Source organism: Vipera ursinii (genome assembly GCF_947247035.1).
Source record: "Vipera ursinii genome assembly, chromosome: 2".
Classification (NCBI taxonomy): domain Eukaryota; kingdom Metazoa; phylum Chordata; class Lepidosauria; order Squamata; family Viperidae; genus Vipera; species Vipera ursinii.
The window spans coordinates 290350743-290378713 of record NC_139513.1 but is presented as its reverse complement, the minus strand read 5'-3'; the positions used below and the strand labels follow the sequence as shown (position 1 = coordinate 290378713).

The 27971-nt window shown below is 45.8% G+C and overlaps 1 protein-coding gene and 1 long non-coding RNA gene across 2 annotated transcripts in view; both read right to left on the bottom strand.

Annotated features, from left to right (window-relative positions):
* LOC310635705 overlaps positions 1 to 27971 on the bottom strand; it is a 172312-nt gene that overhangs the window by 64372 nt on the left and 79969 nt on the right. The gene's annotated exons all lie outside the window — the stretch shown is intronic.
* Positions 1 to 27971, bottom strand: part of CELF4 (CUGBP Elav-like family member 4) — a gene marked incomplete at both ends in the record, with an annotated part of 88130 nt that overhangs the window by 40584 nt on the left and 19575 nt on the right. The window contains 3 exons of the mRNA XM_083351183.1: positions 5913 to 6062; positions 9620 to 9767; positions 18954 to 19097. Of these exons, the coding sequence (XP_083207309.1) occupies positions 5913 to 6062; positions 9620 to 9767; positions 18954 to 19097 (442 nt within the window). The remainder of the gene's footprint in view (positions 1 to 5912; positions 6063 to 9619; positions 9768 to 18953; positions 19098 to 27971) is intronic.

The following is a 27971-nucleotide window of genomic DNA, read 5'->3' as shown; positions in this document are numbered from 1 at the left end:
GCGGGCCACATGAAACCACTTTGCGGGCCGGATCCGGCCCCCGGGCCTTGTGTTTGACATGTCTGTATTAGATTAATATACTTTCGATAAAACACTTGTTTCCCTCAGTGTAACAACAACAACAACAACAACAACAATAATAATAATAAAGTTGGAAGGGACCTTGGAGGTCATCTAGTCCAACCCCCTGCTCAGGCAGGAAACCCTAGACCATTTCAGACAAATGTTTGTCCAGTCTCTTATTAAAAACTTCCAGTGTTGGAGCATTAACAACTTCTGGAGGCAGGTTGTTCCACTGGTTCCACAGATATTTCTTTTCCATTGATAATTTCTCTTCTTACCAATCAGTTATACTAGGCAGTCCTTGACTTACGACCACAATTGAGACCAAAATTTCTGTGGCTAAGGGAATTCTGGGAATTGAAGTCCACAAGTCATAAAAGGGCCAAGTTTGAAGACCCCTGCTCTATTTAATGCAGCCTAGGACTGCGCTGGCTTTGAGTTGACTGTAACTGACCAGTTCAATGGGGACATTATCCACCCCAAATGTGCCCTCAAAATTTGGAAGAGTTGGCTAATGTAACTGCCCTCGGCTGCTTTTCTGTCAGGGGGAACATATTGTTCCTCTTTGTCCCTAGAACTTGACATGCCTGGCTGAGGAATTCTGGGAGTTGAAGTCCACAAGTCATAAAAGGGCCACGTTTGACGACCCCTGTTATAAGAAGACATGATCACACCCTTTCTGGAACAGCTTCCACCGAAGGGACTGGTGAGGATGGTGGAAACAGAGATGGCCTCCAAACCCATCTGAGACAAATGTCTCGCCTTCAAGGCGAGAACGAAGATGCATCCTTAACTGAAGCTGTAGCGTGTAAAGAAAAGCTGAAAGATGGGTATTTTCAATCAATCAGAATCGAGCTGGGAGGGACCTTGGAGGTCTTCTAGTCCAGCCCCCTGCTCTAGCAGGAGACCCTATACCATGTCAGACAGGTGGCTGTCCAATCTCTTCTTGAAAACCTCCAGTGATGGAGCACCCACAACTTCTGGAGGCAAGCCGTTCCACTGGCTAATTGTTCTCACTGTTAGGAAGTTTCTCCTTAATTCCACATGGCTTCTCTCCTTGATTTGTCCGTTTAGAGCAGGGATCTCCAAAGTTGGCAACTGTCTACGGCAAACTGCAACCGACAGGGCTGAATTACTTATTATCCTTCTCATCTTTCCTATTACCTATTTCCTTAGCTTCTTATGACTATAACTCTGTTGTTCTTTATCTCAAGATTTATGTTGATTTATGCCTTTGTTTAGTATCCCATTATGATTTATGTTGATTGCTTATTTAGTATCCTATGACTACCACTGAGTGTGGTATCTTATGATTTATGATGAAGGTATTTTATGATTATGATCACGATTTATCACTTGTTGCTTGCATGTAGACTGTGAGCTTATGCACCGGAGACAAATTCCTTGTGTGTCAAATCACACTTGGCCGATAAAGAATTCTATTCTATTCTATTCTATTCTATTCTATTCTGTTCTGTTCTGTTCTGTTCTGTTCTGTTCTGTTCTGTTGTTCTGTTCTGTTCTGTTCCGTTCCGTTCCGTTCTGTTGTTCTTGTTCTTGTTCTGTTCAAAACTTGTGGACTTCAACTCCCACCATAATTTTCTTTCCTGAGATATCCATCTGCTTGGACCAAAGTCTTCATTTAGCAATGGAACTCATCATCTGCTTATAATTTCCCAAAAAATATTTCAGCCCTTCTTAGAATCTCTCTACTTCACAAACACACTTCAGATTTCCATTTTTCTGGCCACAATCCTAACATATCAGCAGAATAAGCATATTTAGCACTACAATTTTGCAAGAGGCCAAAACAACTGGGGGTGGGGGGGGAAAGACCAAGACTCTCATTTTAAGAATAGGCATTGCAAGGTCAGGATTAAAACAAATATATAATGGAGAGCTCCCCCTGCCAGCTTCTTCCCAAATCCAATTTAAATCATTCTCCCCAAGCTTAATCTATATCCATAATTATATCATTTGGTACAACAAGCTTGTGAGCCGTTTCACACAATTTATGTAGATTAAAATTCATGGGTGCGATACTACCGATTCTGTATTATGAAGATTGATTAGGACAGCTGATGCAATGATTAAGGGAGTGTGCATTTACTGTTGCAATTAATTAGGCATTCAGACACAACAATAACTACAATAACCAAACCAATGCGCTGAGCTGGCATTCTTGGCTTAGGGGGCGGAGGCTTCTTAGCTGCTTTGACAAGGATTCTGGCTTGATGGAAGGGCCGTAAAAAGGGAACACAGAACATAGAATAATAGAGTTGGAAGGGACCTTGGAGGTCTTCTAGTCCAACCCCCTGCTCCATCAGGAGACCCTATAGCATTTCAGACAAATGGTTGTTCAGTCTCTTTTTGAAAGTCTCTAGTGATGGAGCACCCACAACTTCTGACAGTTGTGACAATTTTCCTGACAGTTAGAACAATTAACCAGTGGAACAACCTGCCTCCAGAAGTTGTGAATGCTCCCACACTGGAGGTTTCTAAGAAGAGATTGGACAACCATTTGTCTGAAATGGGATAGGGTTTCCTGCCTGAGCAGGGGGGTTGGACTAGAAGACCTCCAAGGCCCCTTCCAACTCTTGTTATTTTGTTAATTAATCAGTGGAACTGCTTGCCTCCAGAAGTTGTGGGTGCTCCAACACTGGAGGTTTTTAAGAAGATATTGGAGAGTCCTTTGTCCAGAATGGAATGGGGTCTCCTGCTTGAGCAGGGGGTTGGACTAGAAGACCTCCAAGCTCCCTTCCAACTTTGTTATTCTCTTATTCTCTTAAGGCAAGACTAGGTTTGATTATAAAGCTGGGTCTGAATGTTGCAGTCTATCTGGGGGGGTGACTGGATTGTGATTCAGCCAATTGGTGCCTAGCATGCAATTACAAGATAGTCCTCAATTTATAACTATTTGTTTAGAGATGTTTGAAGTGACAAGGGCATTGAACAAAAGGGACTTATAATCAGTCCTCACACTTACAACTGTCGCAGCGACCCCAGGATCACAAGATCAAAATTTGGGACCTTGGCAACTGGCATGTGCTTAACACAGTTGCAGCATCCTGGCATCATGTCATCTGCATTTGCGAACTCCAGACAAGTCAATGGGGGGAGCTGGATTTGCTTAAGGACTACATGATTGACTTGACGACTGCAGTGCTTTGCTTAAACAATTATGGCAAAGAAGGGCCAACAAAATGACTTTCAGTGTGGAGAATAGGAAAGTTTTACATTTAGGCAGGAAAAACCAAAAATACAAGTACAGATTGGGCAAGACCTGGCTTAAAAACAGTAACCGTGAAAGGGTCCTTGGAGTCCTAGTGGACGATTGCTTGACCATGAGACGGCAGTGTGCAGCAGCAGCCAAAAAAGCGAATACAATTGCTGGGTTGTATAAACAGAGGCATAGAATCAAAATCACGAGATGTACTACTACCGCTTTATAAAACCCCAGTAAGACCACCCCTGGAATACTGCAGCCAATTTTGGTCACCGTACTACAAAAAAGATGTTGAGAATTTGGAAAAAGTTCAGAGAAGATGATCAAAGGCCTGAAGACTAAAACATACGAAGAACGGCTGCAGGACTTGGGTTTGGCTAGTCTAAAGAAAAATAAGAAACAGGGGAGACAGGATAGCAGTGCTCCAGTATCTGAGGGGCTGCCACAAGGCAGAGGGGGCCAGGTTGTTCACCAAAGCACCAGAGAGAAGGATGAGAAACAATGGTTGGAAGCTGATCAAAGAGAGAAGCAACGTGGAATTAAGGAGAAACTTCCTGACAATGAGGACAATCAACCAGTGGAACAGCTTGCCTCCAGAAATCATGGGTGCTCCATCACTGGAGATTTTTAAGAAGAGACTGGACAGTCACTTGTCTGAGATGGTATAGGTTATTCTGCTTAAGTGGGGGGCTGGACTAGAAGACCTTCCAGCTTCTATTCTACTCCTCTCCTCTCCTCTCCTCTCCTCTCCTCTCCTCTCCTCTCTTCTCCTCTCCTCTCCACCCCACCCCACCCCACCCCACCCCACCCCTCTGTTCTGTTCTATTCTATTCTATTCTATTCTATTCTATTCTATTCTATTCTATTCTATTCTATTCTATTCTATTCTATTCTATTCTATTCTATTCTATTCTATTCTATTCTATTCTATTCTGTTATTATTATTGAATATGATCCTGATTTATCACTTGATGCTTCTGTGTAGACTGAGAGCTCCTGCACCGGAGACAAATTCCTTGGGTGTTCAACCACACTTGGCCAAGAAAAAATAAAGAATTCTATTAAAGCAGGGGTGTCAAACTCAATTTCATTGAGGGCCGCATCAGCATTGCGGTTGCCCTCGGGGGTGTGTGTGGCCAGGGTGGGCGTGGCCTACTGGGTGGGCATGGCTGGAGTGCGTATGGCCTACTGGGTGGGCATGGCCAGCTCTACATCATTTGTGTCAAGGGTGCCTATGGGGGCCTGGGCAGGAGTGGGACAGATCTGAGGGTCTCTGGCAGAAGGAGATGGGACCAGGGAAGTGCCAAGGCATGGTCCACCAGAGGAGCCTCACTGTTCCTCTCAGGCCATGGGGGAGGCGCTGGACGGTGGTGCGGAGATCAAATGCCCAGCCCAGCCCTCAAGCACCCACGGCACTAAGCCCAGCCCCACTTCCCCAAGGGGGTGCCCAGCTGCATTTACCTCCTCCTCAAGGCTGCTGCTGCTGCTGCTGTGCTTGTTCTCCTTAGCCAGGTTGCTCATGATGGGAACGAGGGCAAAATCAAGAGGGAGGCCCATTCCCTCTCCATGTGATGAGACCTGGCTTTGTATCCAAAGCTTCCTTAGAAATAGGGAGACCCCCCCCCAAGATAGGCCAGGAGGAGGGAGCAAGGGGATGGTGAAAGGGCAGCAGGGCAGGACTAAGGTAGGACTTCCCTCAGACCTTCCCTCTCCTTCCTTCCTTCCAAAGAACAGAGTGGTGGGAAAATATTTGAGATGAGGGAGGAAAAACAGGCAAGAAACACAGCTGGGGAAGTGTCATCCTTCGTGAGGAATGAAGAAATGCACCATTGCCTGGAAATGGCCAGCACATGGCCCTCGCCTACTTCACATACCCGGCTTGGTGGGCTCTATGGGAGGGGATGCCATGAGTCGATGTTACCTGCGCAATGCTGCCCAGCCCCTAGCCTGCCCAGTTTTGGCAGGTAGCGGGATGCTCTACTCACAGTGCCGAGAGGCTGAGCCGGGTGGCATGAATCTGAAGAGAAGCACAACGCTGCCCAACCCCTAGCCTGCCTGAATTAGGCAGGGCCATGTGCTGGCCACTTCCAAACGATGGTGCATTTCTTCATTCCTCACAAAGGGAGATATCTCCCCAGCATGCGCCGAGGGGGCAGTGCCGACACGGCATGGGCCGGTCCCTCGCTGTTTCCAGATGGCCTTGTGGAGCTAAGACTGAATGTATTTCAGCATAGATGACCACCACGAAATTGTACATTGGCTCCTGGCCAGGCTGGGCCGGGGCCAAGACAGCGGGGGCCGTTCCCTTACTGTTTCCAGGATGGCTTCGCGGGCCACATGAAACCACTTCGCGGGCTGCATCCGGCCCCCGGGCCTTCTGTTTGACATGTCTGTATGAAAGTATTACAGAGTCATAAAAAGGAGCGTGTTTTTTTTTAGTGAACCCAAGTAGTGGGTTTTTACAAGAGTTACAAGGGTTATGGTGTTTCCCTTGGTCTTTGAGTAGCTTCTGCTGCAGTGTTTCTCCACCTTGCTTATTCGAAGATGGGTGGACTTCAACTCCCAGAATTCCCCAGCCAGCAAAGCTCAAGCAAGAGGTCCCAATGTCGCCATTTTGTCCTACCTGGGTAAGGATGGATGCCATTGGCAAAGACGGCTTCTGCTGCAGGTTGCCCATTCGGTTGTGGCGGGAGACCAGTGAAACCATTCACCCCGATGGGGGAGGGGATGCTAGGCACAGCTGGTGCGGTGATGCCTGGAGGCGTGCTGCCACCTAGAGGTCGGGAGGGGAAAGGCAGAGCGTCAATCAATTGCATTCATTGGTTGAGTATATAGAGGTAGCCAGAATCAGAATAGAGCTGGAAAGGACCTGGGAGGTCTTCTAGTCCAGCCCCCTGCCCAAGCAGGAGATCCTATACAATTTCAGACATCCCTCGACTTACGACCATCACTGAGCCCCCAAATTCCATTGCTAAGCAAGACCATTGTGAAGTACGTTTTGCTCTATTTTACGACCTTTCCGGCCACGGTTGTTAAGTGAATCACAGCAGCTGTTAAGTCGGTGACACAGCTGTAAAGTGAATCTGGCTTCCCCATTCTGACTTTGCTCGTCAAAAGGTTGCAAGATAGGATCGTGTGATCCTGGGACACTGCAGCCATCATAAATATGAGTCAGTTGCCAAGAGTCCGAATTTGATTACACGACTGTGGGGGGGGGGATGCTGCAAGGGTCGTCAGTGTGAAAACAGTCACGAATCCGTTTTTACAGTGCCATTGTGCCGTCAAATGGTCACTAAAGAAATGGCTGCAATTCGAGGACTCCCTGTAGATGGATAAGTCACATCCAGAAGACACTTCAAAGCAATCTGAAATTCATTTGAAATGGGATAAGGCATCCTGCCTAGGCAGGGGGTTGGACTAGAAGACCTCCAAGGTCCCTTCTGACTCCTGTTATTCTGTTCTATTATTCAGTCCATATCAATTTGTCAAGGTATTGATTTAACAGCTAACCAGCTTATGTAATGTATGTAATGATGGGACCGACTCAGCAGGGTCTGTGTCCCTTTAAGAGCCTTTGTATAAAGGGAAGGCTCTGCTGATGTCTTTTTTCTTCTTCCATTTCCTGCTGTAACTGTGGTTTTGTTGGATCCTGCAGTATTAGCTTGTGTATGTATATTGTTCCTGGTGTATGATATTGTAGATAGTGTAAGATAAACCACCATTTACAATAGACCACTGTTTACTATGTTTACTCCTGGGTTATCTCGTGCAATAAGACTGTACACTCTCTGACACAATTCCTTTGCTGCTACAAATTGGGGTCACCCTCCCATTTTGCCCCACAATAACCCTGGAGGACAGTGAGAAGGACCGGCTCCATGTCACCCTGAAAGTTTCCGTGACCGAGGATAGATGTTAGCTTGGTCTTCCAAGTTTTCCCAGCATCTTTTCTAGCCAAGTATGTATTTTTGTCCAATATTTCTTTGGTTTAACACATGTCCACCATACGTGATAGCAAGTACCTGGTTTATGATTACATTTCTAACATTTATCCGACATATTTTTAAACATTTTTTGCCAGTCTTGCTGGTGGCAAGGGCCATCTATAAAACATTTTGTATAAGTTTTCTTTATAAGAGGAAAACGTATATAAAATGTTTTATAGATGGCCCTTGCCACCAGCAAGACTAGCAAAAATGTTTTAAAATATATCAGATAAATGTTGGAAATGTAAACACAAGTCAGGTACTTATCCTCATGTATGGTGGACGTGTGTTAAAGCAAAGAGATATTGGGCAAAAATACATGCATGGCTAGAAAAGATGTTGGGAAAACATGTAGATTTTATACCTGAACTTTTTTTAATTAGGTATAATGTCAGAAAAGATTGATAAAGTATATACTTGATTCTACATGTGATAACAGCGGCAAGAATCATATTCGCACAACATTGGAAAAATGAAGACATACCACCAGAGGAAGAAATAATTAAAAAAAAAATACTAGAGTGTGTGGAAATGGACTTTGAGGTTGAACGAAAAAGAAGAAACAGAATACTTTCAAACTTGGGACTTATTTTATCAATGGCTGGAGAAAAGAATGAAGGATTAGGAATTAAATTTGTATTAGTGGATGATAAACTCAGACAACACTTTTGTTGAATAAGTACTAATGAATTGTATGAAAAAAATTAATAAAAACTTTATATAAAAAGGTTTTCTTTATAAGTGGTTGACATTGTCGATTTGTAATTTCTTTCCCACAGGCTTTGCCATGTCTCTGAATCTATATTATATCCAGAATTCTTTGCCTCTGTTATCATTGCTTCTTTCACTTGTTCATCTTACTCGCACTCTCCCACACCAGAACTCCTGTGGATGGGGCAAGATTTACGGTGCCCTCTAGGGTGGTGTTGTGATTCAGGGTCAGCCTGTGGGTTCGGCAGTTGGGTCGGATGACTCAGAGGAGGAGGAGGGGGGTGTTGAAGACCTTGCTGAGGGGGTTGAAGATCTTGCTGATGAGAGCCCTCAGCCAGGCCCCTCCCACTTGGTCACCACGGAGACCCAGCTGTGTGAGCCTGACAGTGTGGATGAAGATGACCCACAGCTGGCCCTGTTCAAGGACGCCCGACGCAGGAGGCAGTCAATCAGGAGTAAACAGAGGAAGGCAATGGGGCTTCTCGGAAGGAGGCAGAGAGAAGCCACGCCCTGAACTCTATATAAGGGGAATGTGTGGGGAGGGCTGGTTTGCTGAAGGCAACCGCTCGGATAGTGTTTCTTAAAGCTCCTGTTTCTTGGTTCGTGTCTTGTTTGTTTTTGTAGTAATAAATTTGGCAGGCGTAATTCCAGCCTCTTGCCGTTTGTAAAGGGGTTGTCCCTGCCTTTTCTGCAGGGCCAGTAGCAGGCTGGTACAGAACAGGTGGAGTCTTTGAGCACACGCTTCCCAATATTTCATTTTAATTTTTTTTTCATAAGGGCAGCCCTCGACTTACGGCCACAACTGAGCCCAAAATTTCTGTTGCTAAGCGAGACAATTGTTGAACGAGCCTTGCCCCATTTCATGACTCTCCTCACCACCCTTGTTAAGCGGCTCACGGGAGGTGCTGAGTTAGTAAGACAGTTGTGAAATGAAATTTGGCTTCCCCATTGTCTTTGCTTGCCAGGAGGTCACAAAAGGGACACTGCGACCGTCATAAACATGAGTCAGTTGCCAAGCTGTCTGAATGTGGGTCACGTGGCCATGGGGAGACTGCAAAGGGGTGTAAGCAGTGGTGGGATTCAGCCGGTTCACACCGGTTCAGTAGAACCGGTAGCTAAATTTTGTTTAGTTCAGAGAACCGGCTGAACCCATGTTGCTTCTGGAAGTCCATTCTAGGCCTCGGAGGCCTGGAGGAGGCCTCTCAGGCCCACTGGAAGTGCGTGGATGTCACTTCTGGAAGTCTGTTCTAGGCCTGGTGGAGGCCTCCCAGGCCTAGAATGGCCCACCGGAAGTGCATGGATGCCACTTCTGGAAGTCTGTTCTAGGCCTCGGAGGCCTGGAGGAGGCCTCCCAGGCCTGGAACGGCCTACCGGAAGTGTGTGGATGTCACTTCCGGAAGTCCGTTCTAGGCCTCGGAGGCCCAGGCCTGTATCCACTCAGAGAAACCAGATGTTCAGGTATTTGAATCCCACCACTGGGCGTAAGTGTGAATAAGGGTCCCTCGAGTTGCTTTTTCTCAGTGCCGTTGTCACCTTGAACGGTCACTAAACGAACGGTTGTAAGCCGAGGACTACCTGCATTAAAAGCGTTCGGTGCTGCTTGATGGGCCTCCGGTGCTCTTCCGATGCTTACCTGAGGTGGGGGTCATGGGGGTGGCCGCCAGCCCGTTCATGTTGAGGGCGGCCATCTGCTGCATCTGGGCTGCTGCGAAGGCCGCCATAGGGTTTAGGTAGCCGCCTTGCGCCACGGAGGCCATGATGGCGGCCTGTTGCTGCATCAGCTGGAACAAAGAGAACAGGGAAAAAATATCACGCATTCACTGGCAGAGCGGGGGGGCGGGGGGGCAGGGGAGGACGGCACCTGGCCTCTTGCCAGAACTGGGGTGGATGTTCAAAACATTTTCCTTTGAACCCAGCCTGAAACGACCCCGTGGAGAAGAAGAAAGAGGAGGAGGAGGAGGAGGAGGAAGGAGAGGAAACAGTAGCAGAGGAGGAAGACTTGAGTTCTGGTCCTTGCAATAGTTGTGCAGTTGTGCGAGAAGAAAGGCTGTGGAACGTAGGGTGTCGTTGCTCTCTGTTGCTAGACAAGGGGCTTGCCCTGGCAGTGTTGATGGGATTGTACTTGGTGGTTCCTGGATCACCAACCCCACCAGTACATAAACAAGCCCCCCCCCCCGTTTTGTAAACAGAGAACAAATCGGGAGTTTGAGGTCAGCAGATGTATAAACTGAACAACTGAATCGAATAACCGAACTAATAGTCTGTGTCACAGCGATTCCATAGTAGTAGTAGTAATAATAATAATAATAATAATAATAATAAATAATAATAAAATAATAATAATAATAATAAAATAATAATAATAATAATAATAATAATAATAATAATAATAATAATAATAATAATAATTTAAAAAAGCGGGTTTCTGTCCCTGCTTTATGTCTGACGTAAACTTCTGCTCTGGATTCCGCAGGTTTATTCTTCTGTCTTGAAGGAAGGTATGCAGAGCTAAATACGGTCCTGGTCTCGTGTATTATTATTATTATTATTATTATTATTATTATTATTATTATTTATTAATTATTATTATTATTATTATTTTGATGAATGATGATGATAACTTTATTGTCACTTTGAATGTACACCAATCGGCATACATCAAAATGAAATTTCGTTGCATACAGCTCTCAAAGGGTCACCACCTCCGATATATACTCCTTGTTCGGGGCCCGCTCAAATTTCACATTGTCCATTTTAGTCTCTAGGGCAGGGGTCTTCAAACTTGGCCCTTTTATGACTTGTGGACTTCAACTCCCAGAATTCCTCAGCCAGCGCCTGGCTGAGGAATTCTGGGAGTTGAAGTCCACAAGTCATAAAAGGGCCATGTTTGAAGACCCCTGCTCTAGGGAGTGAACATGGCACACAGGACAGATGGAAATGGGGCTCCATGTGGATTAGCTCTCAAGTTAGCTTGTATTCTGACAACCTCGCCTTCTTTCCTTTTATTATTTTATTATTTATTATTTCTATTATTCTTCCTATTATTCTTCCTATTATTCTTCCTATTCTTCCTATTCTTCTTCTTCTTCTTGTTATTATTATTATTATTATTATTATTATTATTATTATTATTATTATTATTATTATTATTATTATTATTATTATTATTATTATTATTATTATTATTATTATTATTATTATTATTATTATTATTATTATTATTATTATTATTATTATTATTATTATTATTATTTACAGTCCCTGCTGGCAAAACTCACATTTCCCCAACTTTCCGGCTGGAGAGAAAAAGCAACGCTAAGCATTCCTCGCGATGGCGCCCCCTTGTGGCGGATCCCGACTCAGAAAGCTGCTACTCTCTCTCTACTCTGCGCGATGGCGGAGCTCAGACGCGCGGCGGGTGCGTGTCTCGGGTGGGCGCGCGGATCTTCCTCGGAAGCGTGGAACTCCGGGGCTGATATTCCCTAAGGACGCTTGGGAAGCGGGGACGGGACTTAGCCAGTGGAAAGGCAGAGCTGTAATGGGGCTGCGATCAGATTTGGGTGTGGGAAAGCGGCTTGCTGAGTGCGCCCATCCCAGCCGTGGTCCATCCTTTGCTTCGGGTTTTATTTAAATTGGGTCTTAGTTAAGTTAAATTAAATTAAAGGCTTTCCCTCTCTGTGTCCTTCCTTCCTTCCCTCTTTCTTTTTCTCTCCCCCTCTCCCTTCCTCCCTCCTTTCACTTTCTCTTTCTCTCTCTTCTTTCTTTCTTTCTTTCCTTCCCTCTCTCCTTCCTTCTTCCCTTCCTTCTCTTTCTCTCTTTCTCCTCCCTTCCGTCCCTTCTCTTTATCTCCTTCCTTCCATCCTCTCTTTCTCCCTCCACTACTTCCTTTGTCCCTCCCTCCCTTCTCTCTCTCTCTCTCTCTCTCTTTCCTTCCTTCCCTCCCTCCCTCCCTTCCTCTTTTTCTACCATGGCATTTCTTTCTTTCTTCCCTTCTCTTTCTCTCCTTACTTCTTCCCTTCCTTCTCTTTCTCTCTTTCTCCTTCCGTCCCTTCTCTTTATCTCCTTCCTTCCTTCCTTCCTTCCTCTCTTTCTCCCTCCACTGCTTCCTTTGTCCCTCCCTCCATTTTCTTTCTCTCTCTCTCTCTCTCCCTTTTTCCTTCCCTCCCTCCCTCCCTCCCTCTTTTTCTACCATGGCATTTCTCTCTCTCCCTTCTTTCTTCCCTTCTCTTTCTCTCCTTCCTTCTTCCCTTCCTTCTCTTTCTCCTTCCTTCCGTCCCTTCTCTTTATCTCCTTCCTTCCTTCCTTCCTTCCTTCCTTCCTTCCTTCCTTCCTTCCTTCCTTCCTTCCTTCCTTCCTTCCTTCCTTCCTTCCTCTCTTTCTCCCTCCACCGCTTCCTTTGTCCCTCCCTCCCTTCTCTCTCTCTCTCTCTCTCTCTCTCTCTCTCTCTCTCTTTTCCTTCCCTCTCTCCCTCCCTCTTTTTCTACCAGGGCATTAAGGTGTCCATCTGAGCCCTGGGAAGCCAACATTCCAGTCGCTCTTGCTGAAGACGGTGACTGTCTTCTCTGTCTGGCCCAATCTTTGCCCTCCCAACACGTTAGAGAAACCAGAGGGTGCCTCTTTTTAAGGGGGTTGGCAGCCCTTGCCAAGATGCGCATTTTCTAAAAAGTCAAGTTTACTTTTTTTTTTTGTCCTTTCAGAATTAGGATTTTGTCCTCATCTGCAAATGTATGCAGACTTAATGTGCTCATTAATAACTTATTTGCCCCAAACGCACGCAATTAATTAACTAAGATTTCTTTTTGCCGAATGACAATTTGAAAGAGAGAGGGGAAGGAGAGCAGGCCTCAAGTGAGCCAAAGGGAAGGGGGCTTTCTGCAAAGGTCCTGGTCGGCTGAGAGGGTCTGCATGGCGTCCCAGCCTTTGACTGTCCGGCTGCCCTGATCATTTCATGGGAGGAGAGAGATGGGGAAGGGTGGGGGGGGGGAAGGGCTGGAGCCAGGGTTTGTCCTACCCACCTCCCCAACCTTTTGGGCACTAGGGACCGGTTCTGTGGAGAGAGGTTTTTCCGTGGACCTGAGAGTGCGTGGTTTTGTGTATTGCCTGCATCCCACGGATGGGGCTTTGCTTGTTTGTGCGGACCAGTTGCTGGCATGCTGCCACCCGGTACTGGTCCCCGGACCGGGGGTTGGGGACCCATGGACTAGAAGACCTGCAAAGGTCCCTTTCAATACTGCTATTCTGTGGTTCTGAATTCTGTTATTCTGTGTAGGGTTTTCTGCTTGAGCAGGGGGTTGGACTAGAAGACCTCCAAGGTCCCTTCCGAATCCATTATTGTGTTATTGTGTTATTCTGTTATTGTGTTATTGTATTATTCTGTTGTACTGTTATTCTGTGTAGGGTTTTCAGCTTGAGCAGGGGGTTGGACTAGAAGACCTCCAAGGTCCCTTCCGAATCCATTATTGTGTTATTGTGTTATTCTGTTATTCTGTTATTGTATTATTCTGTTGTTCTGTTATTCTGTGTAGGGTTTTCAGCTTGAGCAGGGGGTTGGACTAGAAGATCTCCAAGGTCCCTTCCGAATCCATTATTGTGTTATTGTGTTATTCTGTTATTCTGTTATTGTATTATTCTGTTGTTCTGTTATTCTGTGTAGGGTTTTCAGCTTGAGCAGGGGGTTGGACTAGAAGATCTCCAAGGTCCCTTCCAAATCCATTATTGTGTTATTGTATTATTGTGTTATTGTATTATTCTGTTGTTCTGTTATTCTGTTATTCTGTATGGGGTCTCCTGCTTGAGCATGGGGTTGGACTAGAAGACCTTCAAGATCCCTTCCAACTCTGCTATTCTGTTATTCTGAAATCCATTGCACTTGGTTGACACCTTCTCTGGTAGCAATTTCACCAGCTAGATCTAAACATTGGATCTAGAGGGAGGATTTGGATCCCTTTGGGGCTGGTGGGCTTATTTGGGATTTTTTAACGGGTCCTGGTCATTCCCACCACACGGAATGTAGAGCGAAGACTTGCAGCTACAGGACAGGGAGTCCTCAACGTACGACCACCGCTGAGCCTAAAATTTCTGTGGCTAAGCGAGACAGCTGTTGAGTGAGCTTTGCCCCATTTTGTGACTTTTCTTGCCACGGCTGTTAAGTGAATCACTGCAGTTGTTAAACAAATAGCCCGGTTGTTAAGTCAAACTGGATTCCCCCCGTGGACTTTGCTTGTCAGAAGGTCACAAAAAAGGGGCTCACGCGACCCCAGGAAATGGCGACTGTCATAAATACGAACCAGCGGCCAAGCATCTGAATTTTGATCATGTGACCATGGGGATGCTGCAGCAGTTGTAAGTGTGCAAAACGGTCCTAAGTCACTTTTTTCAGGGCTGCGGTACCTTTGAACGGTCCCTGAAGGAACGGTTGTAAACTGAGGATTATCTGTAATATGGAGGACGGTCTTCTATTTTACACGATATTATACAACATGGAGTATTTTCACGCAGTTTTGAGTAAAGGAAGAGTATAACACTGGACCGCAACAGCAAGAATAAAATAATAATAATAATAATAATAATAATAATAATAATAATAATAATAATAATAATAATAATCCTCCAGTGAGGCACTACCTTGACGTGGTTGTGGGGCTTGTGTACTCTGAGGAAGACGAGAGCTATGCCAGAGGTTCAACCATACTGGACAGGTCTCATCAGAGGAGTCAGACAAAGAGCGTCTCTCCCATAAAAAATAGGGTGAGACATAAATTTCAGAAAGCCATACTGGCTCAGATGTCACCCAGGTTAACAAGGTCTGGGCTAGATGTTGGAGTTCCTGGATATCTGGTGAAAAAATGGGCTACAGGACTCAGGACTGTTGGCTGAGCAACCAGGGCCAGCAGCTGCAGAACTACTGGAAGAAAAGGTGTTTACTCGTCGCAGATACACAGTGATTGAAAACAAAGAAATAATGATCTGTTATTACAGATCAAGTCCAACAAGAAGAGGATATCTAAAACGAATGCACCAGTTCTGGAAAGAACAACATCCAGAATCGGAAATAACAGAACAGAGACTAGCAGATCAACGCCAATTTATAATATGAAATAAAGTATTCACAGAAACAGAATTGGACGAACTGCAAAGGTTTACCCAGGACGAAGAAATCAAAGCCTTTTTGAAAGTTATTCAGAATGTAGAGGCAAGCCAGGGGGTGCTGGCAGTGAAGGAATCCAGCAGAGATATACAACTGTTCTCATTTGGAAACCAGGCACCTCTTCCTCAGGAAGAACAAAGCCTCTAACTAAAGAAATAAAAGAATTGAAAGAAAGAATAACTGAGCATCTAGAACAGCACAGAAACAACAGAATAAGGCTGCCCGCATCGAAGCTTGTTCCAAAGAAACAGCTAGCACAAGCATTAAAAGATGCAAATACTGCAATATCAAGTATAAGCACCAATTCACTGCAAGAAACAAACCAACTAATGTACAGCACAGCTGCAGTTATAACTGAATACCTGGGATGCAAAGTCAACGAAGAAGAAAAACAAACAAACTGCACAGCAAAAATGGAAAGTTAGATTATAAAATAAGATCAGCAAATTAAGATCACATGCGAGCAAGCTAGAGCAGAAGAAAGAAAAGAAGCTGAAGAACAAGAAGACCAAAGAAGACCTAATCAAGAAATACCACTTAGAAACAAGGAAGATCAAGAAGCACTGGAAATAATAAAGCAGCAGTAACAGCTACAGCCAGGAAAATCAGTAGCTAGAAGCTCGAATTGCAAATTACAGGCAGAACCTCCAATTTCAATCCAATCAGAAACCTTCTACCAATCCATCAACGGAGAAACTGCAATGAATCAGTCAGTACCTGACAAGGAAGAAAACAGTGCAGTTGTGGAAGCTGATGTGGGATAACCCAAAGAAACACAACAAGGATGCGGCTTGGTTAAAAGAGGTGGATGCAAATAAAACAGAAGTTGAAATGAAAGAACTAGCAATAACAACAAAAATGGTAGAAGAAAGAGCAAGGAAGATCAAAAATTGGTCGGCACCGGGTGAAGATGAAAAGCATGGGTTTTGGTTGAAACATCTAACTGTTATATACCCACTCATTGCCAAGCAGTTCAACAATATACTACAAGGAGGAGAAATTGAAAAGTGGCTAACAACTGGGAAAACCTACCTAATAATGAAAAATCCAGCAAAAGGGGCCAAACCAGGCAACTACAGGCCAATTACCTGCTTACCAACAACTTTCAGATTGCTAACTTGGTGTGGTAGTTGATGCAGTACAACAGCATCTAGTTGAAAACAATCTCTTTCCACCCGAACAGAAAGGAAACCGCCCCAATAGCAGAGGAACAAAAGATCAACTCCTAATAGACAAAATGATCTTGGACAACTGCAAGAAAAGGAAGACCAACCTGAACGTGGCATGAATTGACTACAAAAAGGCATTTGATTCTCTGCCACATGACTGGATAATCAAGTGCCTAGAAATAACAGGAGTCAGTCGAAACATCAGAAAGTTTGTGCAAAGATCGATGGCACAGTGGAAGACACAGTTGCAGGTCAATGGTGAAAGACTGGGAGAGGTTAATATCAAGAGAGGAATATTTCAAGGAGATTCATTATCACCACTACTATTTGTTATATTGCACTGTTTCCTCTGTCAACAATACTGAATAACTCAGGACATGGCTATTAAACATCAAAAACATCTGCCAGACTATCCCACCTCCTTTACATGGATGATCTGAAGCTGTATGGAAAAACAACATCTGAAATACAATCGCTGCTGAACACTGTCCTTATATATAGCCAAGACATTGCAATGGAGTTTGGCTTGGACAAATGTGCTACACTTACTCTCAAACGAGGAAAAATAGTGAAAACTGAAGGAATTAAGATGCCCCACAAAAATAACATTAAAAGTCTGGATAAGGAAGACTACTACAAATACTTGGGTATCCTTCAAGCTGACAACATCAAGCACACTGAAGTCGAGAAAAAGATTAGAGGTGAATACATCAAGAGAGTGAAGAAGATCCTAAAGTCCAAATATTGTGAAGGCAATCAACACCTGGGCAATTCCAGTCATTAGATACACAGCTGGAATAGTGGACTGGACTCAAGCAGAACTAAAAGCAATGGATAGGAAGAGCAGAAAAATAATGACAATGAATTATGCCCTTCATCCATGCAGTGACATTGACAGACTCTATCTACCAAGGCAAATAGGTGGACGTGGAATGCTGCAAGTACATCAGATGGTTGAAGAAAGAAAAAAATGGCTTTGGAAGAATATCTGAAGGACAATGATGAAGATGCACTGAAATTAGTATATCAGGAAGGCTTACTGACTACTGGAGAGACCAAACTGGCCTACAAGAAAGACCAAATGAAGAACAGAATAGAGGCATGGGAAGACAAAGCACTACATGGACAGTACATTAAAAAAAATAGCTGGGAAAGCAGATAATAACAAGACCTGGCAATGGCTAAGAGCAGGAAAGTTTAAGAAAGAGACTGAAGGACTAATTCTGGCTGCAGAAGACCAAGCCTTAAGGACAAATGCATACAAAGTCAAAATGGAGAAGACAGCAACAGACAGTAAGTGGCGCCTATGCAAAGAAGCTGAAGAAACAGTGGACCACCTGGTAAGCTGCTGCAAGAAGATAGCACAGATTGACTACAAGCAGCGGCATGACAAAGTAGCAAGAATGGTGCATTGGAAGATCTGCAAGAAATATCATTTGCCCGTAAGCAAGAACTGGTGGGATCCTAAAATAGAGAAAGTCATAGAAAATGATAAAGTTAAACTGCGCTGGGACTTCACAATTCAAACAGACAAGCACCTGCAACATAACACCCCGGACTTAACAATTGTCGATAAGAAAGACAAAAAAGTCTGGATAAGTGGACGTGGCAGTGCCTGGAGACAGCAGAATAGACGAGAAAGAACTGGAGAAGATAATAAAATACAAAGACTTACAAATAGAAAGAGAAAGACTGTGGCAAAGGCAAGCAAGGGTAGTACCAATAGTAATAGGCGCCTTGGGTGCAAACCCAAAACAACTGGAGCACCACTTGAACACCATCATCGGCATTGACAAATTCGCCATCAGTCAATTGCAAAAGGTGGCATTTCTAGTGACCCCCTTCTGCAACCTTCTGACAAGCAAAGTCAATGGGGGAAGTCCAATTCGCTTAAGAATCGCGTTCCCGATTTGACAACTGCAGCGATTCCCCTAACAACTCTGGCAAGGAAGGTGGCAAAATGGGGCCAAACGGACAGAACAACTGCCTCACTTAGCAACGTAAATTTTGGGCTCAGTTGTGGTCGTAGGTCAAGGACTACCTGTAGTTCAGCGAATCCCTTCTTGGTGTCTATGGAGATTCTCCGTCATCCAGGTCATGGTTGTCCCAAAGGTGCTTTTCTCAGGAGGCAACTGAAAACTTTCTTGTTTTCCTTTGAAGGCGTTTCGCTTCTCATCCAAGAAGCTTCTTCAGCTCTGACCGGATGGTGGGGAATGGAAGGATTTATACTCCTTGCAGACAGCTGGTCGTTTGCCTTCTTTTAGGGAGTCGTCGAGGCCACCTGGAGGTTTATCTGTGTCCTCAGGGTCACAAATGGAAGTGAAAGGATCCAGGGCAAAAAAAACATCCTGCAGCCAAGAAGGCTCCACACCCATTTGGACTACTCAGGTGACCCTGAGGGCACAGATAAACCTCCAAGTGGGCTCAACGACTCTCCAAAAGAAGGCAAATGACCAGCTGTCTGCAAGGAGTATAAATCCTTCCATTCCCCACCGTCCAGTCAGAGCTGAAGAAGCTTCTTGGATGAGAAGTGAAACGTCTTCAAAGAAAAACAGTCCAGTCGCCTCTTGGGAAAAAACACATTTGGGAATCCCTTCAACCGTGGAGCCAAGACCCACCCCTCAGAACCCCCTTGTTGTGTGGACACTCACTGCCTGTGCGTACGCGCCGTATGCTCCAAACTGTATGGCCATGGGGTTGAACATGCCCATCTGACCCGCCATTTGCTGCATTCTGCGCATGGTGCGCTCCTTGTCCGTGTCGGCAAACTTGACCACCAGGCTGGACGATGCTCCCTGCGGGGAGGGAAAAAGAGAAAAGGAAGTGAGTCCAAGGAGGAAGCAAAAAAACAAAAAACGAAACACCCGACATCCCGAAAAGGTCTACCATGGATTGTAGAATTTATATAGAATAACGGAGTTGGAAGGGAGCTTGGAGGTCATCTAGCCCAACCCCCCACCCAAGCAGGAAACCCTATACCATTTCTGACAAATGGCAGTCCAGTCTCTTCTTCAAAACCTCCAGGGATGGGAGTGCCCACGACCTCTGAAGGCAGGCTATTCCATTGGTTGATTGTTCTCCCTGTCGGAAAAAATTCTCCTTCTTTCTAGGTTGAATCTCTCGTTGATCAGTTTCCATCTGTTATCCCTTGTCTGGCCTTCAGGTGCTTTGGAAAACAGGTTGACCCCCCCTCTCTGTGACAGCCCCTCAAACGTTGGAAGACTGCTGTCATGTCTCCCCTGTTCCTTGTCTTCAATCGTTCTCCTTTTCTCTTGAAGATAACACTGGCTCAACAAAGACTCCAGCTTTCCTCCACAACAACCCGGTGAGGTAAGTTGGGTTGAGAAAGAAATTTTTTAAGGTTTTTAAGGAGAGACTTCTCCGGTGCTGGAGAAGACTCCTGCGAGTCCCTTGGACTGCAAGGCGATCAAACCGGTCAGTCCTAGAGGAGATCAACCCTGACTGCTCTTTAGAAGGCCAGATCCTAAAGCTAAAACTCAAATACTTTGGCCACCTAATGAGAAGGAAGGACTCACTGGAGAAGAGCCTAATGCTGGGAAAGGTTGAGAGCAAGAGAAGAAGGGGACGACAGAAAATGAGGTGGCTGAATGGAGTCAATGAAGCAGTAGGCGTGAGCTTAAATGGACTCCAGAAGATGGTAGAGGACAGGAAGGCCTGGAGGAACGTTGTCCATGGGGTTGCGATGGGTCGGACACGACTTTGCAACTAACAACAACAAGGAGAGACTGGACAGCTACTTGTCTGAAATGGTACAGGGTCTCCTGCCTGTTATTCTGTTATCGCCCTGCCCAAAACCCGTGTCGTGTAGTAGGGAAAGAGCTGGTTTAGAAACAGGGAGACCCAAGTTGAGTGTCACCCATGGAACTTCATTGTCTGAAAAAGGAGGACAACCTGGATCTCCTTCTTTCTAAACCAGCTCCTTCCCTACTTCACGACAGGGGTTTGGGGCAGAAAGATAAAAGGACAACAGAGTGGGAAGGGACCTTGGAGGTCTTCTAGTCCAACCCCTGCTCAGGCAGGAGACTCGCCTATAACATTTGACACAAATGGCTGTCCAGTCTCTTCTTGGAAACCTCTGTTGTGATTCAGGGTCAGCCTGTGGGTTCGGCAGTTGGGTCGGACGACTCAGAGGAGGAGGAGGGGGGTGTTGAAGACCTTGCTGAGGGGGTTGAAGATCTTGCTGATGAGAGCCCTCAGCCAGGCCTCTCCCACTTGGTCACAACGGAGACCCAGCTGTGTGAGCCTGACAGCGTGGATGAAGATGACCCACAGCTGGCCCTGTTCAAGGACGCCCGACGCAGGAGGCAGTCAATTAGGAGTAAACAGAGGAAGGCAATGGGGCTCCTCGGAAGGAGGCAGAGAGAAGCCACGCCCTGAACTCTATATAAGGGGAATGTGTGGGGAGGGCTGGTTTGCTGAAGGCAACCGCTCGGATAGTTCATGTTTCTTAAAGCTCCTGTTTCTTGGTTTGTCTTTTGTTGCAATAAATTTGGCAGGCGTAATTCCAGCCTCTTGCTTTCTTGTAAAAGGGGTTGTCCCTGCCTTTTCTGCAGGGCCGGTAGCAGGCTGGTACAGAACAACCTCCAGTGTTGGAGCACCCACAATTTCTGGAGGCAAGCAGTTCCACTGGTTAATTGTTCTCACTGTCAGGAAGTTTCTCCTTAGTTCTAGGTTGCTTCTCTCCTCGATCAATTTCCATCCGTTGCTTCCTGTCTTGCCTTCTGGTGCTTTGGAAAATAAGTTGACCCCCCCTCATCTCTATGACAGCCTCACAAATATTGGAACGTTGCTATCATCTCACCCCTGGTCCTTCTTTTCATTGAACTAGAACTTTTCATTAAACTTCTTTATTAAACTAGACATTAAACAAGATGGCCTATGGCAAAAATAGGTTTATGATCTACTGATAGAAGGGAATCTTCATTGTTCAGGGTTGAACTGTGAGGTCCTGAGTGCTCTCTGAGCTTGGTGGGTTTTTTTCTGGACATTTCATAACCCAACTAGGTCATGTAATCAGTGCTACAGGGGAGTGGGAATTTGAAGAAAGGAGGAGGAGGACGAAGAAGGAGGAGGAGGAGGAGGAGGACGAAGAAGGAGGAGGACGAAGAAGAAGGAGGAGGAGGAGGAGGAGGAGGAGAAAAAGAAGAAGAAGAAGAAGAAGAAGAAGAAGAAGAAGAGGAAGAGGAAGAGGAAGAAGAAGAAGAAGAAGAAGAAGAAGAAGAAGAAGAAGAAGAAGAAGAAGAAGAAGAAGAAGAAGAAGAAGAAGAAGAAGAAGAAGAAGAAAAAGGAGAAGGAGAAGAAGAAGGAGAAGAAGATGATGATTATTGCTCTGGGGTCCTTGGTGCTCTGTGAGCATGGTTGTTTTCTTACAGACATTTCATGACCCAACTAGGTCATGTCATCAGTGCTAGAAGAGAGTGGGGTTTCCTTTCTCAGACAACACAGGCAAATAAGCTTACAACAGCCTAACTGAGGCGCCACCAAGAACATCCCCACTAACAAGCCATTTGCATACAAACAGTGCAAATCCCACTTCCTTCTAGCACTCGCGATGTTACCTAGTTGGGTCACGAAACATCTGCAAGAAAACAACCATGCTCAGAAAGAGCACCAAAGTTTAGGATCTAGAAATCAAAGCTCATATTTATCCAGGGCCTTTCCTGGCCCAGATGAAGAATCATAATGAACTCAAGACTCCTCTTCTGTGGCAGTAAATATGAGAGAGAAAAAAAATACCCTTCAAGATTCTGATTAGTCCTGGTTTCGTTGGTGAGTTGAACACAACAGAACAACAGAGTTGGAAGGGACCTTGGAGGTCTTCTAGTCCAACCCCCTGCTCAAGCAGGAGAACCTATACCATTTTAGGCAAATGGAGGTCCTGTCTCCACCTCCAGTGATGGAGAGCGCTCGCCACTTCTAGAGGCAAACCGTTCCACCGGTTAATTGTTCTCTTAGGAAATGTCTCCTTAATTCTGGGTTGGTTCCCTCCTTGATTAGTTTCCGTCTGTTGCTTCTTGCCTTTCCCTAACCTCGGCTCTTTTATGACTCATGGACTTCAACTCCCAGAATTCCTGAGTCAGCATAGCTGACTCAGGAATTCTGGGAGTTGAAGTCCATAAGTCATAAAAGAGCCGAGGTTGCCTACCCCTGCCTTAGGTGCTTTGAAAAAACAGGCTGGCCCCCTCATCTCCGTGACAGCCCCTCAGATATTGGTAGATGCTCCCAAGTCAACCCTAATTCTTCTCTTTGTCGGATGAAAGATACCCAATTCCTGCGACCGTTCTTCATACCTTCCCACCATCCAGCCCTCCAATCATCTTTGTTGTTCTTCTCTGCCCTCTTTCTAGATCAGGGGTGTCAAACTCAATTTCATTGAGGGCCACATCAGCATTGCGGTTGCCCTCAGGGGGCCGGGTGGGTATGGCCAGGGTGGGCGTGGCCTACTGGGTGGGCGTGGCTAAAGTGCATATGGCCTACTGGGTGGGCGTGGCCTACTGGGTGGGCGTGGCCAGCTCTACATCGTTTGCATCAAGGGTGCCTATGGGGGCCTGGGCAGGAGTGGGACAGATCTGAGGGTCTCTGGCAGAAGGAGGGTCTCTGGGCCAGGGCCAAGGCAGTGGGGGCCGTTCCCTCACTGTTTCCAGGATGGCTTCGCGGGCCACATAAAACCACTTCGCGGGCCGGATCCGGCCCCCGGGCCTTGTGTTTGACATGTCTGTTCTAGAGTCTCAATATCTTTTTTTTATTTTTTGTATCGCAGTGACCAAAACTGGATGCAAGTAGTCCAAGTGTGGTCTTAATATTAATAATTTTAATTTTAATAATATGAATAACGGTCCTTGAGACTCGATAGGTGGATAGAAGTGCCAAATCCAAACATCTGACTGACTTGAGTGACAAGAATGATGATGATGATCCAGGACGTGAGGAAAGAAAGAATTGAGATGCAAGCCATTTTTTCCCCCCTCCAACCTTGTGCAACTGCACAATCCTTTTCTCCCCCACTGCATTAAAGCAACTTAGACGGCTGTTAATCTTATTTTCATTAAGTCCTGAAGCTGGAAGAATTCTCCGGAGGACCACGAGTCCCATTCCCAGGGAAAAGCAGAAATTCTGCTGAAGCCTCATTTTGTCTGAGGATTATTGGATGCTATCTCCAATGCGGGGCCTCTTCAACTAGGGCTGGAAGAGATCTTCCCCTCCTCAATATGGTCTAGAATGCCGCTGGGGCTGCCTTGAAGGATTTGGGGCTAATCTGGCAGACTTGCCTTCTGGCTATTTGGTTCGATTCCGTTCAGTGTTCGCCAAAGTGGAATTTTCAACAACTCTTACTCCATCGCATCCCACCGGGACCCATTTGGGTAACCTACTCCATTTTTCGCTCCATTCTCAAATCTTCTGCCTTGTCTCTGCGCTTGCTTGAAAGCTTTAACCTTCATTGGAATTTAGTGGCTTGGCTCAACATCCTAAACTCTAAATCCAAGTTAACAAAACATCCTGCCGAAACAAATGAACTACGTTATGGCTTAAAGGGCCTGGCCTTGTTTATGAAAAGCGTTAAAATAATGGATTCCTGCAGCACTCTGCTGCACCAACTTTAGAATTAGAGCTAGGAGGGAGTGGGGTTTACGGGGAGGAGGAGGACTGGAGGGTCCTCGGTGCTCTCTGAGCTGGGTGGTTTTCTTGCAGACATTTCGTGACCCAACTAGGTAACATGATCAGTGCTAGAAGGGGGTGGGGTTTGGTTTCTTTTCATATACTAGTGGCTTGCTCTGTCAGTGTTGGTGTGAATGTTCTTGGTAAGTCCTTGATTGAGCTGTTCTTTACTGAGATAGTAACCACCCAAGAACAGACAGCAAACCCCCTTCCCTTCTAGCACTGATGATGTTACCTAGTTGGGTCACGAAATGTCTGCAAGAAAACAACCAAGCTCAGAGAGCACCAAGGACCCTCCAGTCCTCCTCCTCCTCCTCCTCCTCCTCCTCCTCCTCCTCCTCCTCCTCCTCCTCCTCCTCCTCCTCCTCCTTCTTGACTCTGTTAACTCCTTGTCCTTCTGGCACTGATGATGTTACCTAGTTGGGTCATGAAATGTCAGCAAGAAAACAACCAAGCTCAGAGAGCACCAAGGACCCTCCAGTCCTCCTCCTCCTCCTCCTCCTCCTCCTCCTCCTCCTCCTCCTTGACTCTGTTAACTCCTTGTCCTTCTGGCACTGATGATGTTACCTAGTTGGGTCATGAAATGTCAGCAAGAAAACCATCAAGCTCTGAGAGCACCAAGGACTCCACAGTCCTCCTCTTCCTCCTCCTCCTCCTCAACTCTGTCAACCCCTTGTCCTTCTGGCACTGATGATGTTACCTAGTTGGGTCACGAAACGTCAGCAAGAAAACAACCAAGCTCAGAGAGCACCAAGGACCCTCTAGTCCTCCTCCTCCTCCTCCTCCTCCTCCTCCTCCTCCTCCTCCTCCTCCTCCCCCCTGACTCTGTCAACCCCTTGTCCTTCTGGCACTGATGATGTTACCTAGTTGGGTCACGAAACGTCAGCAAGAAAACAACCAAGCTCAGAGAGCACCAAGGACCCTCTAGTCCTCCTCCTCCTCCTCCTCCTCCTCCTCCTCCTCCTCCTCCTCCCCCCTGACTCTGTCAACCCCTTGTCCTTCTGGCACTGATGATGTTACCTAGTTGGGTCACAAAATGTCAGCAAGAAAACAACCAAGCTCTGAGAGCACCAAGGACTCCACAGTCCTCCTCCTCCTCCTCCTCCTCCTCCTCCTCCTCCTCCTCCTCGTCCTCCCTCCACAAATCCCCACTGCCTTTTAGCTCTGATGAGGTTACCTAGTTGGGTCATCTAGGTAACATCTGCAAGGGGAAAAAAAACAAAAAAACAAACCCAAGCTCAGAAAGCACCAAGGTCCCCACAGTTTCTTAACTTCGCATGTCAGTCAAGGCTTTTAAGAAGAGTTTGGACAGCCATTTGTCCAGAATAGTAAAGGGTCTCCTGCTGAAGCGAGCGGGTTGGACTAGAAGGCCTCCGAGGTCCCTTCCAATTCTGCTCGTCTGTTATTCATCAGGTAAACCCCACCCGCCCACCCCCGAGTGAGACAGGAATTGTCAAAAACCGCCGAAGAAGCAAAGCCATCAAAATCCTATCTGGGCGGCCTCTGCTAGTGGGGGGGTTCCCTGTGAGCATTCTTCCTCTTTTTTCCGTTTTTCTTTCTCAGAAGTGGGTTTTAAATATTGGCTGTGCAAGGAAGGCGCACAACTGCCTTTTGTGTGCCTGCGGAAGCCCCCCCCCAGTCCCTGTCTAAGGCCCGCTGCAAGATGGGGACCCCGAAGCAGGAGCCAATCTCCCCTATTCCAGGCAAGGAACGTCGCTTGGCAAATCCCACTCCTCCAGTTTGAGAAGGCGAGGGATTAACACACTCGGGAAGTGAATTTGCAAGGAGCTTCACCATGAGAAGCCAACACAGTGCTAGGCTGCATTAACAGAGGTATAGAATCAAGATCAAGTGAAGTACTAATACCACTTTACAATGCTTTGGTAAGGCCACACCTGGAATACTGCATCCAGTTTTGGTCACCACGATGTAAAAAAGATGTCGAGACTCTAGAAAGGGTACAGAGAAGAGCAACAAAGATGATTGGGGGACTGGAGGCTAAAACATATAGGGAACGGTTGCTGGAATTGGGTATGTGTAGTTTAATGAAGGGAAGGACTAGGGGAGACATGATAGCAGTGTTCCAATATCTCAGGGGCTGCCGCAAAGAAGAGGGAGCCAAGCTATTCTCCAAAGCCTCTGAAGCCAGGACAAGAAGCAATGGATGGAAACTCATCAAGGAGAGAAGCAACCTAGAACTAAGGAGAAATTTCCTGACAGTGAGAACAATTAACCAGTGGAACGACCTGCCTCCAGAAGCCGTGAATGCTCCAACACTGGAGGTTTTTAAGAAGAGACTGGACAGCCATTTGCCTGAAATGGTATAGGGTTTCCTGCCTGAGCAGGGGGTTGGACTAGATGACCTCCAAGGTCCCTTCCAACTTTATATTATTATATTATGAGAGCCACGTTCCCTGGATTAAAAACAACAAAACAAAACAAAAAAAAAACCCCACACATTTTCTGGGAGAAAGTGGTTCTTCGTCGGGCGACAAGCTCTCCCTAACCTTCCTGTTTTGACCTTTCTGCTCTTTCCCTCTCTAATAAATGTGTAAACCTCTTGAACAATGCAACGAGGAGCAAGAGAGGAAACGAAAGGAAGGAGGAATGAAGGCAAAGGATCTTCGGGGGGGGGGGAGACCCAGCGCGAGGTGGGAGGGGTTAGTTGTTAGCCAAAGCGGGAGAAAAATCTGCTTTCCAATCTCTCTTTAATGAGGACTTCGATTCATATCGGGAAAGAGTTTCACCATCACGTCTCTCTCTCTCTCTCTCTCTCCTCTCTTTCTCCTCTCAATTTTTATTTCTCTCCCTTTCTCTTTTTCTCTTTCTCTCCCTTTCTCTTTTTTTCTTTCCTTCTCTCTCCCATTCTCTCTCTTGCTTTCTCTTTTCCTTCCTTCCTTCCTTCCTTCCTTCCTTCCTTCCTTCCTTCCTTCCTTCCTTTCTTTCTTTCTTGTTCTCTTTCTTTCTTCCTTCCTTCCTTCCTTCCTTCCTTCCTTCCTTCCTTCCTTCCTTCCTTCCTTTCTTTCTTTCTTTCTTTCTTTCTTTCTTTCTTTCTTTCTTTCTTTCTTTCTTTCTTGTTCTCTTTCTTTCTTGTTCTCTTTCTTTTTCTCTCCTTCTCTCTTGTTGTCTCTCTCTGTCTGTCTCCCTCTCCTTCTCTTTCTCCTCTCTTTCTCTCTCTCATCCTCTCTCCCTTTCTTTCCCTTTCCCCTTTCTCCCTTTCTCTTTCTCCCATTCTCTTTCCCTCTCTCTTTCCCTTTCTGATTCTCTCTTTCTTGTTCTCGGTTTTCTCTCCTCCCGCCCTCCATCTGTTCCACACGATCCAATTATTGATCCTTCCCCAAACAGTGCTCTTAATTACACTTCATTGACAAATGAATATTTCTGAGCCTTACATTTCCTAGCAATTATCACCAGATCAACCCTTAATTACAGTAGATCTTGAGATCCAGTAAATTAATCCTGGGCTGAGACCTCATTTGATAATGGGGATCCAAAATGCTGAACGATTTGCAAACATGCTGTAGGCCCAGGCCATCTGCTGCACCTCAGAGAGATAATAATAATAATAAGTTGGAAGGGAACTTGGAGGTCATCTAGTCCAACCCCCTGCTAAGGCAGGAAACTCTATACCATTTCAGACAAATGGCTGTCCAATCTCTTCTTAAAAACTTCCAGTGTTGGAGCATTCACCGCTTCTGGAGGCAGGTTGTTCCACTGGTTCATTGTTCTAACTGTCAGGAAGTTTCTCCTTAGTTCTAGGTTGCTTCTCTCTTTGATTCTTTTTCCATCCATTGCTTCTTGTCCTGCCTTCAGGTGCTTTGGAGAATAGCTTGACTCCCTCTTCTTTGGGGCAGCCCCTGAGATATTGGAACACTGCTTAAATCAATGTGCTTAGCAATGTTTTAGCCTCCAGTCCCCCAATCATCTTTGTTGCCCTTCTCTGTACCCTTTCTAGAGTCTCGACATCTTTTTTACATCATGGTGACCAAAAC